The following is a 16,720-nucleotide window of genomic DNA, read 5'->3' as shown; positions in this document are numbered from 1 at the left end:
AGGGTGGCAGCAGGGAATGGGACAACATTAAGGGGATCTGAGAAATCAGATCTCAGCTGTAGCCTGGAAGTCTGGGCCAGGGAATGGAACATGGTGGTCTCAAGAGAGCAGAGGGACGATAGGGCACAGCTGGGGGGGGTTTTGTTTGAGGCACAGAGTAGGGGGCTGATGGGTTTAGGGGCTGACAGGGTGCAGCGAATATCAGAGCGTCGATAAACCACTCCCCCAGCCTCCCTCTTTGCCCTCCCCACCCGCCTGAATAAATTCCATCAGTCGCCTGCCATGAGGCTCGCTGGAGCTCATTACCGCACATGTGCGATTGAGCCAGGGGCCAATTTCTCGCTCCTCGGGGAGCAGTAAACAGCAGAAAGGAAGTTGTCCGAGTCCCTTTCCCCAGCCCCTCTCACCACAGCAATGGGAACCTCAGGCTCCTTTCCAGACCTTATTGTTAATATTTTTCCTCTTGCAATAACCATAAATCAGTTTCGTTTCCTGGGGGGGTGCATATTACACAGCCATTCCCACGCATCAAGACCACCTTGCTGAGTCTCCTCCTAGCCCCCCATCTCTCCCAATCAGGGCTCTGCATCCGGGGAAGAGAAGCAGGAGGACAGGATGCCGTGACCCCCACTTGGAGCCTTGCAGGTGGCATTGTCACCCTGAAACTTGGGACAAAGGGAATCCGGATCACGGCCCAACCCAACCCATCCACCCGGACCTCTCAAAGATGCCCACCCCCTTCCTATGGGATTAAGAGGAAGCAGGTTAAAATAATGAATCGACCACAGTTATTCACCATTTCGTTATTTGCCGTGTCGGGAGGAAGGTGCAAGCGGAGGGGAGCGACAGATCTATAATCCTGGGCTTCACCGCAACGCCCACCAAAGAGAGGGAACGGAGGCAGCTGACAATAAAATCAACTGCATTCAAGACTCCTCTTACATCCCTGGGAGCAGGGCTGCGTACATGCTTCTGTGAGTGGAACCCCACCCCCCCAAAACCTGTGTGCATAAATCCACACCACAGCCCTGCAAACACACGTGCAGTCCTACCACCACACAGCTATAAACACTCTGCACCAAGCACTGCCTTTATTTGAAGGGCATATTTTCTGCTGTGGAGCCCGTGGCTTTTACCGAAGACCTTAGCTTCGCTTTAGGCATGGTAGTTGCTGAGCGTTGGGAATCTGGCCCTTATTTCGGTGGTTAAATGGGAGCAGAAGGCCACTGAAAATCTGGCCTCTGTGGTGGGTGCTGAGCCCTTTTGAAAATCTGGCCCTGAGTTTTTGGGAAAACTGGATCATAACAAATAATAAACTTTGCCCTTATGTTTTTATCAGGTTAGTTCTATGCTCATTGACCTCAGCAGGGCCCTTGCTGGTCAAAGCACCGTGCAAATCTAAAAGATGCCCCAAAATAATTTGGGTTGTGTCTATGTAGGCTTCTTTTTCATAGCTAAAGACCAGCTGGAAGGTGTTTTGGGGGCAGGAAACATGTTTGTTTTTCTTTCTTTCTTTCTTTCTTTCTTTCTTTCTTAAAGCATTAGAAATACAGGTCTTGTCTGCATCAGAAGATGCTTTGGGGACCAGCTAACTAGTGAAACAATGAGCACCCACAAGACTGAAACGTGCGGGGCAGTATCTTCAGTCAGATGCTGATTCTGGCACGATCTCTTTAGCACTCATGTCCAATGAACCATTGGGAGAAAAGAAGTCTTTGTTAAAGAGTCCTCAACCCTGCTGCTTTAATTGAGGTGCGAGTTCCCACAGTACACATCTGACACTCCCAGGCCATCCTCTCTCCAGCTCAGTGAAGAGCAGACTTTATTCTGCTGATATTTCTAAGGTTAAAACAAACAAACCTCCACCTTAAAAGGGACTTGAGAGGGTTTTTATCTTTCATAAACATGGGGGGAAAGGAACACAAGTCTTGCTATTTAAAAATCGTTTGAAGGTCACCTTCCACTAATTAATCCCAACAGCAATATCATCCTCCTCACTGGGGAAACTGAGGCACAGACAGCTAAGGCAGCTTGACTGGCATCTCAGAGCAAACTCAGTGGTAGAACCACAATTAAAATCCAGGTGTTCCCAATTCAGCTAGACCAAAAAGCCTCATCTTGAGAGACTGTCCAAGCAATAAAAACACAAAGTCGGGCAAGCACATACCACAGTCCCAAATGCCAGTGCGACACACAAGTGAGGACACAAGCCTACGCACACAGAGTATGAAACACCAGTGTACTCACAGGTGCATGCTACCAATCACAACTACACGCTCACACGTCAATGAAGGCAAAAGCAATCGCACACAAAATACATCCAAGACACACCAGCGCTGTATGCTGTTTATTCACGGCTGAACAATACACCCGGATAATTGCCCACACAAGCACAGGTTCATTGACGGACACACAGACACAACCTGTTGATGCTGGGCCAGGTCAGCCAGCCACCCAAACCCCCACAGCGAGTCGCTGACACCAATCACAGCAAAAGGACTAATTATGTGGTTCCATTACAGGACTATTTATTCACTGTAAGAATTTCTAATAAATTGGCATTTCTCCTATTACAGAGAAACCCGAGGGGCCGGGATAATAACAGGTATTAACAAGAGGAACGTGCTGGCTTTGTACAACAAAACATTATAAAAAGCAACAAAAATCTCCAAGATCATTAACTTTGGCTTATTTTTTCCTCGTTATGTTTGTCTCAGAATAGGAAGGTGAGGCGTCCCTAAGTCCTTCTTTGCATACTGAACGCTTCAGCATGGAATTTGGTGATGTGCTGAGGGGCTTCTCCTACCTGGCCCTTAGGACCTGAGAGCTTAACTATATTGCGCCGGCGAGAAGAAAGAGATTTCTGAGCTCAGTAGCGCCAGCTCTGCACACTGAATTGCACCCGGTTAAATGAAAGTGCGACTTTAAACCAATTTAGTTTAAGTTGTGCAAAAACCAAATGTGGCCGCTCAGCAAGCCATTTAAATCTAAATTCTAACGGTTGAATTTTTACCAGTAAATTTAACAACGCAAGTAAAACCGGAAGCCAGTTTTAAGCTGAGCTGAGGGTACGTTTACACCATAGCCGTGAAAACAGCATAGCTTTGAAACGGATTTTAATTAAACCAGTGCCACTGCTGTGTGTGGACAGGCCATAAATCCAGAGGCGTCCCAATGCCAGTGGGTTTGCACATTCAGACAAACTCCGTTGGACTCCATTGGGATTTGCATCAGGGCGGCTGGGCTCAGAGTCTGGGACAAATTCTCCAAACTGGTTTTGCATGCGCAGTGGACAGCTAAGGCCAGCAGCATTTGATGCGGCATGGAAATGGTTGGTCCTTGGAATGGGTCTTTCTGCCTTGTCTGCAGAGAGATTTGCATGAACGCAGACGCTTCAGGGCTTAATTCATCCTCTGCTGAGCCTCCTCCTCCTCCTCCTGACAGCTCCACACCCTGCTTCTGACCTCTGTCACTTTCCCCGTGTCCCACTGGGATGGGGCCAGCAGAGGACTATATGCTGGGTGAGATGGAGGCTGCTACTCAAGCAGGAGCCGCCGTGGCTACCACTGCTGAACCCCTCCCTGCCAAAGTGCCCGTCCTTCCATGCCCATTGGAGCCATCACGCTGCACTGAGCTTTCCCCCTCACACAGACGCCATCTCCCCCACTTCCTGATGCCACAATGCTCCCTGATCCTTTCTGGATCCCACAGAGGCATCCCTTACACCTAACAGTCTCTCTTCCCCTCCTCCAATAGCGATTCCCCGCTCCCACCTCTTCTGCCAGGCTCCTTAGCTGCCCCATCTTTTCCTGCTGTCTTTGCAGAGCCAGCCCGATCTTTCCTTGTTCCCACACCGTGCCCTAAATAACCCCTGAGTCCTCCCTTGTTCCCACCGGAGGCAGGTGCTTTAAACCTCATATGATCCTTGTACATGACCCTTGCTGACTTGCTTTGGATTCTGGCAGACATCTGGGCCATTTTTTTAATTTTTTTTTTAGTCTCTTGCTGCAAGGGACAGGCTTTTGCAGGCGTGGGTGTAAATGAGAGCCTTGCTTTAAATTAACCCTTTCACCCTGAATGGAAGGAACACAATGTTTCTCCTTCGTGACTCCTACGGATTTACGGGGGGCGGTGTGTGTGAATTATTTGGAGATCTGTGACTAACGAGGATGTTTTTGTTTTGTTCTCTGCTTTTAGGATTCACAGTGCAAATAATATAATCAAATACTGCTTTGTAGTGCTGAGTGACTTCTTTTTTAAGAAGGTGGAAGAACATTAACTCATAGAGTCCTGCTTAGACATCAGAACATATAAATCACTCCTCAGAGAGAGATAGCACAGGGTCTATGTGGTTGCAGGATGGTGAAATGCTAGCCTGCGGCACAGGAGAGATGGGTTTATTTCCCCTGTTCTTCCGTAAACTTCCTCTCTGATTTGACACAAGTCATTTAGTCTCCCTGGATCTTAGTTTCTCCATCTGTAAAGTGGGAATAATAGCACTTCCCTGCCTTAAAGAATGGGAGGTGATCAAATAAGAACATAAGAATGGCCCTACAGGGTCAGACCAAAGGTGCATCTAGCCCAGTATCCTGTCTTCCAGCAGTGGCCAATGCCAGGTGCACCACAGGGAATGAACAGAACAGGTAATCATCAAGTGATCCATCCCCTGTCACTCATTCCCAGCTTCTGGCAGAGACTTGGGACACCATCCCTGCACAGATATCACAGTAATGGGAAACATATAAGTTTCCACTGACTTACAGTGTGTACTTTGCAAATCCCAGCCAAAACCCCAAGATAATCCTGTTTTCATGCAAGTTTCCCATGTGATTAAAAAATTGAGATAACCCAAAATATTGGAGCTGGCTGAAAATCTTCAGCTAAAGTTTTGTTTCAATGTTTTGCAGGACATTTTAAAACAAAACCTGAGAATTTTCATTTCATTCCGATTCAAATATAAATGTTCCCTTTGATGATGATAGAAATTTTCAATTCGTTTCGGTTTTCAACAATCGAAACAAAAATTGCCATCTCAAATGAAGCTAAATGAATATTTTTGTTCTGAAATTTCCCTTGAAAATGAAAATAAAAATAAAATTTCATGAAAAACTAAATTGTCCTGTGATAACTTTCATTTCTGAGGAAAACCTAATTTTCTGGTGGGACCAATAGTTTGAAAAATTTAAACCAGCTCTACAACGTAGACGTGAGTCTGCATTTGCTTTTCAGAGTTCTCTGCAAGGCATTTTTGTCTGAAACTCACCACAGGTATGTTACGACTATGATCACCTTCCACATATATAAGGCAACTCAAAAATTAAAGCTGTTACTTCATGTACAATATCTAAGCACCACTGGGTTCTGGGAAGAATACCTGATCTCTTATATGATGCTTCAGTGCCTGCATACAAAAAACATGAGTAATAAGGTCACTATTAACATTTAAAAAAAAATCCCTTGCCTGCATTACTAATAGTACCACAGAGATTGCTAAAGATAAAATCTGTCTGATTCAAATGTGCTTTTTTACTATTTTTAGTCTTTCATCACTTGTTTATAGTTTGACCTAGACTGGTAAGTTTCAGTTTTTGCTTCTCATGCATTAGCCTAATGCTGCTGGCCAGGAGTTCTGCAAATGGCTTGTTATCTGGGGACACCTTAAAGGGTCCTGATTTTCCCTCTGAAATCCCACCCACCCTCTGAAAATCAGCCCCTTTTAAGGTGTCCTCACTTGGGTACCTGAAGTCACTAGTCACTTTTGAAAACTTTGGCCATTGTATTTACATTTTCAGCCCCGAAGCAGGAGGGATTGGATCAAAACCTGCCTTTTTCCATTGTCTTTTTTTTTTCTTAAAATATCTGGGACATTTCTACTCATATTAAGTTTTCTAAAACTTAAAAAAATGTACATCTAAATGGGCAACATTTTTCAGAAACGGGGGCCTAAATGATCCGCTCCTAAGTCCATAGTTTGGCACCTGGTTAAGTGGCCTGATTTTCAGAGGTGCGCATTTCCCCACTGACCTCAGTTGCTGAGTGCTCAACCCTAAATCAGGCCATTTAATTACATGCCTACATATGGTCATCATGGGTGTGGAGTTTTCCAAAGCATCTTCAGTGACCATGAAGCTCAACCCCCACTGAAAGCTGATAGGACTTGTACTCCTAAATCAATCAAAGGTATGAAGGTAGCTGGGCATTTTTGTAAATCCCATTCTAGAAGCCCAATTCTTAGCAACACCCCCCCTCCCCCAATCTTTTAAAGCACAATGGGTGAAATTTTCCAAAGCATTTACAGGAGTTAAGGGCTCAACTTTGACTTTCAATGGGATTTGGGTGCCATCTAATAACCCTGGGTACATTTGAACATTTCATCCCTTTAAAATGGCCTGAGGTTCCATCCTGGATCTAATCTCTCCGCTTTCGTCAGTTTCGCATAGCCTTTCAACACTGCCATCAGCAGCAGCATGGTTAAAAAAAAGAAAGTGTGCGTATGTCAATTTCCCTCTGTCGTCTCTTTAAGGCCAGAATCAAGGTTATTATAACAAATACAAGGCTGGTAACGTAAAATTCAACCTGCAGCGCAGAGCCGCGAGCAAACGGATCTTTGCCACCATGCCGTCCGTCAGGAAGACGCTGAGAGGCCAGTCAGTTATAGCTTTGTGGAAGAACGGGTAACAGCTAGACCCCATGCTAAGGCAGCGGTGAGCAGAAGCCTTGTGGAGAAAGCCAAGGTCTCCTGCTCGTCAGCACTGTAATCCACTTCACACTGAGAAACATTTAGCAGTGAGTAAAACAAGACAATATTATTTACAATTCTTAGTCGTCTCATTTAGGTCCGTCCCCCCCTTCCTCATTCAATAACAAGATTTCTGGCGGAGCTGGGAGGCAAACAGCAGGTCCTTCACTTATGTAGCTCAGTCTCTCAGATTTCCCTCTTCAGGGACAAGTTCGGCCCCTTTGGAGCAGAGCTGAACGTGGCCCATAGACTTCATTTTGTCTGTGAAATCATGAACATCACCAACACTCAGCTCCTGCAGGCCCTGAACATGAACGCCTTCCTCCGACAGCGCGCCCATTGCTTTCCAAGGCAAAGCTGTCTGCGCAAGAAGGCTAGAATCCGGCTGTTAATGAATTAGCAGCTCACGTCGGATATATGACATGGACTTACTGGCTTGAGGGCTGGAGGAAGATGCCAGACCAGAGGCATAAAAAGAGGCAGGGCGAGGGACTCCCTGCCATTTCTGCTACAATTCTTCACTAGCTACCAGTCAAATGAGATTTGATCCTGTGTTGTGAGGGCAGAAGCAGGGTAATATTCTAGAACTGGAGACATTTGAGGCCGGAATCGTACTTGCACTGAACAGTAGAGCTGGTCAGGAATTTGCCAAAGAAACATTTTTGTCCATTGGAAAATGCTGATTCTTTGAAATTGAAACTTTTTTTTTTTTGCAGAAAAGGAACTAAAGTTTTCTACCCACCATTTTTTGGGGGGAGCGGGAGGGTGGTGGTGGTTCAAAATTGTCAATCTTTTATTTTGACATTTTCTACATGAAAAATCATAGTTTTCCAGTTCAAAGTGGCTTTTCACTTAAATTTTTAAGCTAATTCTAGTATCCTCCCCCGCAAAAAAAACCCTTAAAATGGTCAAAATTAAAACATGCTTCAAAATTATTGAAACAAAATATTTTGACCTGATCTGAATTTCTTTTGCCAGATTTTTTGATGTGCGAAAAACATTGCCATTTAGACTTTTCCTCTCAATTTGGAATGAGAAAAATGTTTCAATAACTTGAAAACTTTCATGGGATGGGAAAAATCATTCCCTGGCCAGCTGGGTTTGAATAGCCCCTTATTCAATGAGTCTTCATCGTCGGGGGGTTCCTGGGGCAGCAAGAAGCAAATAGCTCAGTGGGAGCAAATAGAATCTGGCCCTCTCCGAAGATCAAAGTGCTGTGAAACAATTTTCTACGTCATCAAAACTTTCGCTACCAGTTATTGGTCCCTCAAAAGGAGCCAACCCAAGAATGACCTCCTGTCTCCAGCTTCTAACGCTCCCAGGTGTGATCTGAAGTGTAAGTAACCGTTCCTCTCTGGTTGGGCTGATTACAACAGATGCAAGTTCTACAATCACATTCACATTCTGTATTTTCCTGCCTCCTTGCTCCACAGACGGTTGGTAACTTAAGCGGTCTTCCACCATGGGGCCTCTTGCAGGGACACCTCATTTGTAGCGGCTGGACACCCCTCGAGAAACTTTACTGTTGGTCTGCAGATGTTGGACTGCTGCAGTCCAGGAGTCATCCACCCAAATCTGGAGTGAGGTATGATCACCAGTACTGTCCTGTATATTATTATCGCTCCTGTGCTGTCATTTCCCGTCACCTACCAGCCATACTAGGAGTCCAATGGATCCAGGAGGTAGACCTTCCACTCAGGCAAGGAGGAGGAAGCTTGCAAAGCAGGGAAGTGCCGCAGCTCTGGGAGAGGTCTGCCATACCTCTTAAGGGCTAGAGCACTTTGCATAGTTCCCTTGATTTCCTGATGGCTGTCGACAGGTGTGGGAGTCCTTCAGGTGAAGGAAAGGCATTTTTCAAGTCACCCTTCCCATCAGGAGCTTTATATGAAAGGGAACCCTATGGACAGGGCTAAGCCACTCATACCACTTGGCTGCCTGGGCTCCATTAGAACTCCCCTCTCCTAGGAATACATCTCAGGAACGGGCGGGAAACAGCTGAGTCCTATGATTTGCTGCTTTCTAGTGTCTTCTTCAAAGAAGGAATGTCTAACTGAGAATTGGGCCTAGCTGGTTTGGAAGGAGCAAGATCCACCCCCTCACGCCCCAACACCAGCGTTCACCCAAACCTATTTCCGAGCCTGGGAAAAACTCCATTGAACACACTCCCTGCCCCCCTGTTCCTTTAGAAAGGTTGCTGCAGCTGCCTCTCCACCTCCTGGGTCTTCCCTGGAAGCCTCAACCTACCCAAAGGAGCCTGTTCTTGGGTGACGTCTGCCCAGGAGAGCTCAGTGCCTGGGAAGGTGCTGGCGATTGACCACTGAGCACCCAAGGCAGGCAAATGACATTATTCCATAGGTAACTAGATTGTCTCTTAACGTGTCGGGCAGCCTGGCTGCTAATGACCAAGGCAAACTCTTCCAAGCCTGAGGCACGTGCGTGTCACGGAGGCATGTGGATCTCTTGCCAACGCGCACGCTGTATGTTTCATGATTCACAGTATAGATTGTGCCTGCTAGAAACAAAGTCCTCTCACCCCTCACCCACTCCCAAGGACAGTGCAGAGGCACAAATGTGTCAGAAGCCCTTTTCCCCCCATGCTGCATCCTTGGGTAGCTCTTTCTAATTACATCCCTCTGCTCCCCACCCTCCGTCCCAAGGCCCTGCTAATAACATCTTCACTCAAACGTTAGCCCTGAAATCCAGCCAGTTCTCTCTGAATTCAGCCGGGTCCGTCCTTCCTGGCTTGGCGGATGCAATTCAAAGGTGACTGGGGGCAAACAGAAGGGGGTGGATATTGTGGCGGGCAGAGGAAGCTCCTCAGAGGGGGAGTGGAAGAGGGGGAACGAAGCAGGCAGAGAAAGAAGGAGGAGAGACCTGAGCGAGAGCAAACGCGGCCATTGCTGCAGCTACTGGAGACGTGTTGTTGGGGTTGGAGGGGGTGCACAAGAGATTGTTCTGCTCACACAGGAGGCTCCGAAGCCGTCAAGCGCTCCTAGGTCCCAGCAAGACCGAAGGAGGCCACAGCCCCCGGTGGCCTGGGCTCTATCCCTCCTGCTTTAACATCCGCTAGGGGAAAGGGGGATGGAAAAAAGGAGACAATACTGAAAATAAGAGGTCAGTGCATACGGGGTTGTTCGTAAATAGCGGGGGGCCCGGGCGGGAACCCCATTTCCTTCACATCTTCTCGCCGGCTGGTATCTCCGTGGGGTCGCAGAGGGGCTGGCTGGGGAGCGCCTCTCCCGCCCCTCCCTTCACACCGGCGACGTGGCGGTCGACTCGCTGTACAAGCTCTCCACAATGTCTCCCCGCTGGATTCGGCGCAGGGCGGAATAAAGGGCGTCCATGGTGGCGCTGTCCTTGCCGGACCAGTCGGAGAGCAGGGCCCGGACAGGGCACTCCTGCTGCGTGAAGGAGTCTATGTGATCCTCCTTGTAGCCCAGCTCCCCCGCCAGGTGACGCCAGGTGTCCTCCGGGGAGCTGTTCAGCAGCTTCTCCACCTCCTCTTGCTTGTTCGGCGGCAGGCTGGTGTAGAGGTTCCCGTCTCCTTTCAGAGCTGCGCAGGGAAGAGGAAGGACAGAGCAGGGTCACTCCGGCCTTTGGGAGGTGAAACTGAACCAGGAGGGGTCAGAAAGCCCAGGAGAGCACCAGGATCGGGGGGCGGGCAGCTTAGTGCTTCGTACACACTGGCAACCCGGGGGATGCCTGTGACCTGTACCCTCCTGTGTATCATTTCCCCAGTCTGGACTTGCAGCATCACCCCACGGTTTCAGTCCTGGGCTCCCCACTGCCCCCCTGTCCCAATCTGCAACCCTTGTCCAGCCACTCCTACCCCGATCCTGACCCGCAGCTCCCCGTCCCTGCCATACCATGTCTGACCCTCCCAGCTCCACCAGGGCTCCCTAGCCATGGACTGCAGACTCCTCCCTGCTCTCCCAGCCCTGGGCCCACCCTAGCACAGCTTGGTGGATGAACCTTACCCTGCACCTGTGCGGTCTGTGTCGGTGGCTGTTGGTCGTGAAGGCTCTGGCTGTCCACGGAGATCCCACTGTCGCTGTGAAGCTTCTCTCCTTCCGGAGAGGGGGTCTGGTTGACAGGGCGGTTGTTGGCGCCCTGTTTGTTCTGTTTGCAGCTGTTCCACCTGCAGACGGGACCAGCGAAGATGAATGAAACAGCCGATCCAGCCACATCCACCAGCCTCTTACCTAGAGCTTATTGTAAGTCAGCCAGAGTCACAGAGCCTCATTCTCCCTGTCCTGCCCCTTTGCGCCCAGTCTGCCTTTGCAGTGCTGGTAGAAATGTTGATACGAGGGCAAAGCAGCAGAGAGCCAGACCCACTGGCCTTAGAGATCCAGGCTCCAGCATCCTGACACTGATTACTATGATGTATTGCAGTAACACCTGGGAGCCTCAGTATTGGATCAAGACCCCCCACAGGGTGCTAGGTGCTGTACAATCCCAGAACAAAGAGCCTCTCCTTGCCTCAAAGGGCTGGCTGTCTAAGTCTCAGCTAGGTATAAATGAGGAGCGAGGGGATGGCTACCCTCCAGAGGCACAGTGACAGTGCTGCAGCTGTAGCGCCATAGCGTAGACACTTCCCATGCGGGTTCGTCCGACGATGCAGTTAATACACCTCTCTGAGAGGTGGCACTTAGCGTTATATCGGGGTAGAGGTGTATGTAGTACCCACCATATTAATATTACATACATTACATTATATATGAATGCTAGCACTAAGTTGACGGCATTTAGCATTAGCAAATATCAATCCTGTCCAGAGATGCGTGTCCCGCTCTGGTACAACGCAGAGACCGGCTTCATGGCGTGGCGTGCGTTGTTCAAAAGGAGCTAAGGGGCACACCCTGGTACCAGGAAAACAAAGGTAATAAAGCTGATGGGTGAATGTTAGTCTTGGGTGTTATATTGAAAGCTTTTAACTCGTAAATGGGTCTACGATAAAAATAGGGAGCGGTACATAAACATCCTTTTTGTATTGTACTATTTTGTCTTAAGACAATAAACTTCGCTGAGGTTGGTCATAAGGTTGTCCGGCCTTGAGTGCAGGGAACTGGCCTAAAAGACGTCTTGCAGTCCCTCCAGTCCTATGCGTCTATGATTTGATCTCTTGAATGTTTTTAATAATGGACAGCGAGTGTAGGGCTAATCAAATGGCTGCATTTTGATCAAATAATACAGCCATGACTGGGCGTGCTGATATAAATGCATGTTAAACCGTGCGTGCACGCATGTAAATGCATGTGTTGATATGCTTTGCTGTGTGCATGTGGAAATGCCTGTGAAACAGCATGTGGGTGTGTGCATGTGAAGCAAAGCACCGAGCGAAATGCAAAGGTACATGGGATTGTGTGCGCACATGCAACTGAATGTGAATTTAGTGACTCAGTGCACACAGGCAGTTGGGTGAGAATATGCAAATATAAACCGTGTGGTGTGCATGTGTGAACATGCTTGTGGGTGCGCACACGGGAATGTCTTTGGAGAGGGGTATAGGTGCACCTCTGCTGGCATCACTGATTAGTCAATGGCAGAGAATTCAGCCTCCTCCCTAGGAATAACAGTGATTAGGGATTATTTCCAGCGCGTGGGTATGTGGAGAAGTCGTAGCCCTCTGTGCAAACACTGAACCAGCTGCGACCTGCATAGGCACCAGGTGCAAACCCCAGCACAAAGGGGGTGAGAGGGTGCACGACACTGAAAGTGACGGCGCTGCAGAAGGTCTCAGAATTACAAGCACCCCCCCAAAGGGAAATGAGCAAGCTAAAGAAAGAGCAAGATAGGCGAGCGAGACCATATAGGGCCCATTCTCCATTGCTCTGCACTGCAGGACAGGTGAGTGCCTAACTCCCCTTGGCCTTCCATAAGAGACGAGTGCCCAACTCCCATAGGTGCCCCTCCGGTGCTGTCATTTACACCAGTGTGAAGTGTAAATCTGTGTAAAACTCCAGATCCGACCCATTATCACCACAGGTCCCAAGACGATCAGGTGCTGCTAGAGAAAGCTGCCCGGTGAGGCAGTAACGGACCTGGGTCTCAGTCTGAGGCCGGCAGCCTCCGGATCCCTGGATCCCTCCCTCCATCCTAGAATCCCCCAGGGCATTGACCCCTGCCTACCTTTTGAAAGCAATGTAGGCCACTAGCCCCACCACCACGGCTGCCAGGATGGAGCAGTAGACAGGGATGAGGTTATCCGCAGTGCCGCGGCTCACGACTGGCTGGGAGCTACCCAGGACAGTGGTGACTGTATCTGCGAGGGTGCTGGCGATGCCTTCGGTATCGTACGGGTCTTTGGTGAAAGGCATGGGGCTGTCAGATCCCATCAGGGTTGGGGTCCGAGGCGTCCAGCGCGGGTGAAGATCTGCCAAGGGGAATAAAAATGGAGTCAGCAATTCGCCCCACCTCCCTTTCTCCTCTGTAGCACTCAGTAATGGCACCGTAGGGAAGGGGGAGGCGAGGCGTAATGCCTCCAGAGGCGCAGGGCAGTGAGACTTGCCACCCTTTGGGAGGCGGTAGCCAGCACTCTCCCAATGCAGCTCTGCTGGCACCCAGGGGGAGGAGCCAAGATGAGGCCCCGCCCCCTCCTCACACAGACACACCCCCTCTGGAGCCCTTAATAGTGTTAGCCATCTCTCCCCACCATGCCACATGGCTGGGCGAGCTATGAAAACAGGTACTGCACAGTCGCCACCGTTGACGCTCTCCGGTGGGGCTCAGGGTGAGAGGATCCTTTTATCTCAGATGTAACTAAACCTGCCCAAAGGCTGTCAGGACTTCCTGGCAGAGGTGGGAAGCCCACAGCCTAACACCCCTGAATTCTGCAGCCTGAACCCATCTCTAACCACTGTCTGCCAACCCTAAACAGAGCACACCCTTGGTGGTGCTTTGGTTATTATGTGCTGCGCATTGTGTAACTAATCTACCAAGCCTCCCATCCCTCTCTCGTATTAGTCCCTCTCATTAGCTCCGGCAGGTCAGCGTCACATATCCCTGCAGGTGGCAGCCTTTGTATGCAGGCATGTAATGCCAGAGAGAGCCGAATCCTTTCCATACCCTTTCTCCACCCTGGGACGGCTGATCCTGCCTCCAGCCAGCTCAGAACCATCTTTGCCCTTTGCCAGTTTTTGTTTATTGGAGGCTTTTTTCCTGACGCTCAAGGACCACGGGGGTTTGACCTGTCGCTCTTTAAAGGGCGTGAAATCTGGAGCGCCAAGCAGATCGAAAAGGGCAAAGGGCTTCAGAAACGCAGCGCTACTGCCAAATACCACGGGCGGCATGGAAACTGGGAGCGGCTGAGAGCGGGAGGCCAGTCTGCAGTGCGGGGAGCGATTCTGGACTGGGAAGATTAATAAGCCACACACGCCTTTGTAGCACCGTTGTCTAGGAACATCGCATGGAAATCGGAGGTATGGCTATGAGGTTACCCGGTGCCTGGTACACTCAGCACCAGAGCAAATGCATCCCACTATGAAAACACAGCACCAAGCGGAGCTTCTGGGACTGCAGATGTGTAGATGAGACTATGCAAGGGGGGAAGCAGGTCAGGGAAGAGCTGAAAGGGAGGGCAGGCAACTGCGATGATCATCTGAGCATGGTTTGCAGTAACCTGATGGCCTCCCTCATACGTAAGGATCACCACTGGGGAAGGCTGAATGCAAAGAAGACGCAAGCCGTTAGAATGTCTAACGGAACACAGAGCGATGCAGATGCTTAGCAAGAATGTGGGACAGTCTACGTAGCACTGTTCGTCCAATGGCCATTGCAGGATAGCATGTACCCAGGAAGCTGTTCACGCGTCACTGAAATGCAGCCTCCTCTGGGGTGGAGATGAGGCAGCTTTTTAGTGGTCTGCAAAATGTTCAGCTCCAACCTCAAACACACCTAAAATTAACCTTGGTTCAGGTTTAGAACTAATGAAATGAATAGGCAGAAGGCTTAAAACAAACAAAAGGAAGTATTTCTTCACACAACGCACCGTCAACCTGTGGAACTCCTCGCCAGAGGATGTTGGGAAGACCAAGACTATAACAGGGTTCAAAAAAGAACTAGATAAATTCATAGAGGACAGGTCCATCAGTGGCTATTAGCCAGGATGGGCAGGGATGGTGTCCCTAGCCTCTGTTTGTCAGGAGCTGAGAATGGGTGACAGGGGATGGATCACTTGATGATTCCCTGTTCTGTTCATTCCCTCTGGGGCACCTGGCATTGGCCACTGTCAGTAGACAGGATACTGGGTTAGATGGGCCTTTGGTCTGACCCAGTATGGCCATTCTTATGCTCCTATGTTCTTCTTATTATTTGTATTTGTTACCCTGAGGTGAGAGCCCCCCATTGCAGGGCCGTGCACAGACACTTAGTAAGAGACAGTCCCTGCCCCAGGAGCTTACAATCTAAAGAGACGTGCCAAAGGACAAAGAGGAAGTGATGTGCCAAAAGTCACCCAGCAGGTAAGTGGGAGAGCGGGGAATAAAAATCAGACCCACTGATTTTCCTCACATTACCTCGCAGAATGGATTCTTTTTACAAATCGTCCACGGCGCAAATGGATTTTGTTCCTGCCCTTCAGTCCCTTCCTCAGAGCTGGCTCTGTACAGCAGGACTGGCCTACAATTTATGGAGGAGAGGAGCCAAGAATACCCATTGCCAGGGGAACACGGAGAAGGAATTTAGGGTGTCACAGTTCTCTTGAATCAGTAATAACCAAGGTGGGACAGGCCACCTAAAGCCACAACTATTTCAGCATCAAAGAGACTGGTCCAAGAAGTTGTAACTAGACGTAACAGGATAGTTTTAAAAAAAAAAAGGTAATATGATGCAGGATAAATATCAAGAGAAACAGCCTCAACAGTGGGATCTACGTGACTGTGTGATAGTCTTCCAATGGAAGCTCCACCCCTGGAGATATTGACATCTAGGCAGGATGACTCACTAGAAGACATTGTCAGGATCAATTCTGCATGGCAGGAGATTAAATTGCTGTGCCGCCTGAGTTTTGCCGGAACACCGGTTGACATCCCATCTCCTGCTCCTGGGAGATGTGCCCACAGCACGTGTGATTATCACGAACGGCCAGGTTTTTTTCCTGCAAGATCTCTCACCATAGTGCTGGCCTGGCCCAACCCCGCTTTGCTGATGAAATCTGACTAGATCGGAGCCTGAGGTGAGAGATGTTCTTTCTGCTGCTCCTCTTCTCAGCCCTACTTTCCGCCCGGAGCCCGGTTGCGTCGCCGCATCAGTAACCGACCCTCAGGGGCTGTTCGGTGGATCAGCTCCACCCAGGCAACAGAAGCCCAGCGTTGCCGGAGTGCTGCCCTGTGCATATACATCTCCTTCTCCTGCACAGGAAGGATGGGCTTGTGGGCAGGGGTCCAAGACGCGAGAGAGGGGTTCAGCTCCTACCCATCTCAGACTGTCCTGTGTGAACTTGAGTCACTCTCTCTGGGCCTCGGTTCCCCATCTGTACAATGGGGATAATACCATTTCTACTGTCTTCCTTGGCTATTTAGGCTGTAGGCCCAAAGCTGTTATGTGCTTAACTCCCACTGAAATCCATGGGAGTTAGGTGTCTAAATACCTTTGCGGATCAGACCCTTAGCTCATCAGGGCAAGGACTCTCTTACTCTGGGTCTGTACAGGGCATGGCATAATGGGGCCCAACCTCAATTAGGGCTCACCTTCACACTGATTTTAATACACGGGAATATTGTGCTATCCAGCCTGCAGACACAGCTATTGCGCAGCAAACACACGTCTGCCGTGAGACCTGTGTACAGGAACGCCACCTGTCTCCACAACAGGCATGGCGTGAGGAACGGAGCTAGGGTCATCCCTTGCTAACATCGAGGTGTTCCTGTTTCACCTGGATCCCCTCCCTCGAGCTCATTGGCATGAGTCACACAGCGAGTAGCCTGCACGCAGGGGCTGCTCTAGCAATTTCGCCGCCCCAAGCACAGCGGCACTCCACGGGGG

General features: G+C 49.5%; 1 protein-coding gene across 1 annotated transcript in view; it reads right to left on the bottom strand.

Moving 5' to 3' along the window:
- Positions 1-4,753: 4,753 nt before the first annotated feature.
- The window catches only part of NGFR (nerve growth factor receptor), a 38,990-nt gene continuing 27,023 nt past the window's right edge, over positions 4,754-16,720 (bottom strand). Inside the window, exons 5-7 of the mRNA XM_044999306.1 lie at positions 12,869-13,112; positions 10,717-10,877; positions 4,754-10,292 (exon numbers count right to left, since the gene is read on the bottom strand). Of these exons, the coding sequence (XP_044855241.1) occupies positions 9,991-10,292; positions 10,717-10,877; positions 12,869-13,112 (707 nt within the window). The 3' untranslated portion in view covers positions 4,754-9,990. The remainder of the gene's footprint in view (positions 10,293-10,716; positions 10,878-12,868; positions 13,113-16,720) is intronic.

This window comes from Mauremys mutica, chromosome 25 (assembly GCF_020497125.1).
Source record: "Mauremys mutica isolate MM-2020 ecotype Southern chromosome 25, ASM2049712v1, whole genome shotgun sequence".
NCBI classification, from domain to species: Eukaryota; Metazoa; Chordata; order Testudines; family Geoemydidae; genus Mauremys; species Mauremys mutica.
The sequence above is the reverse complement of the archived record's forward strand: the minus strand, read 5'-3'. Positions and strand labels throughout refer to the sequence as shown.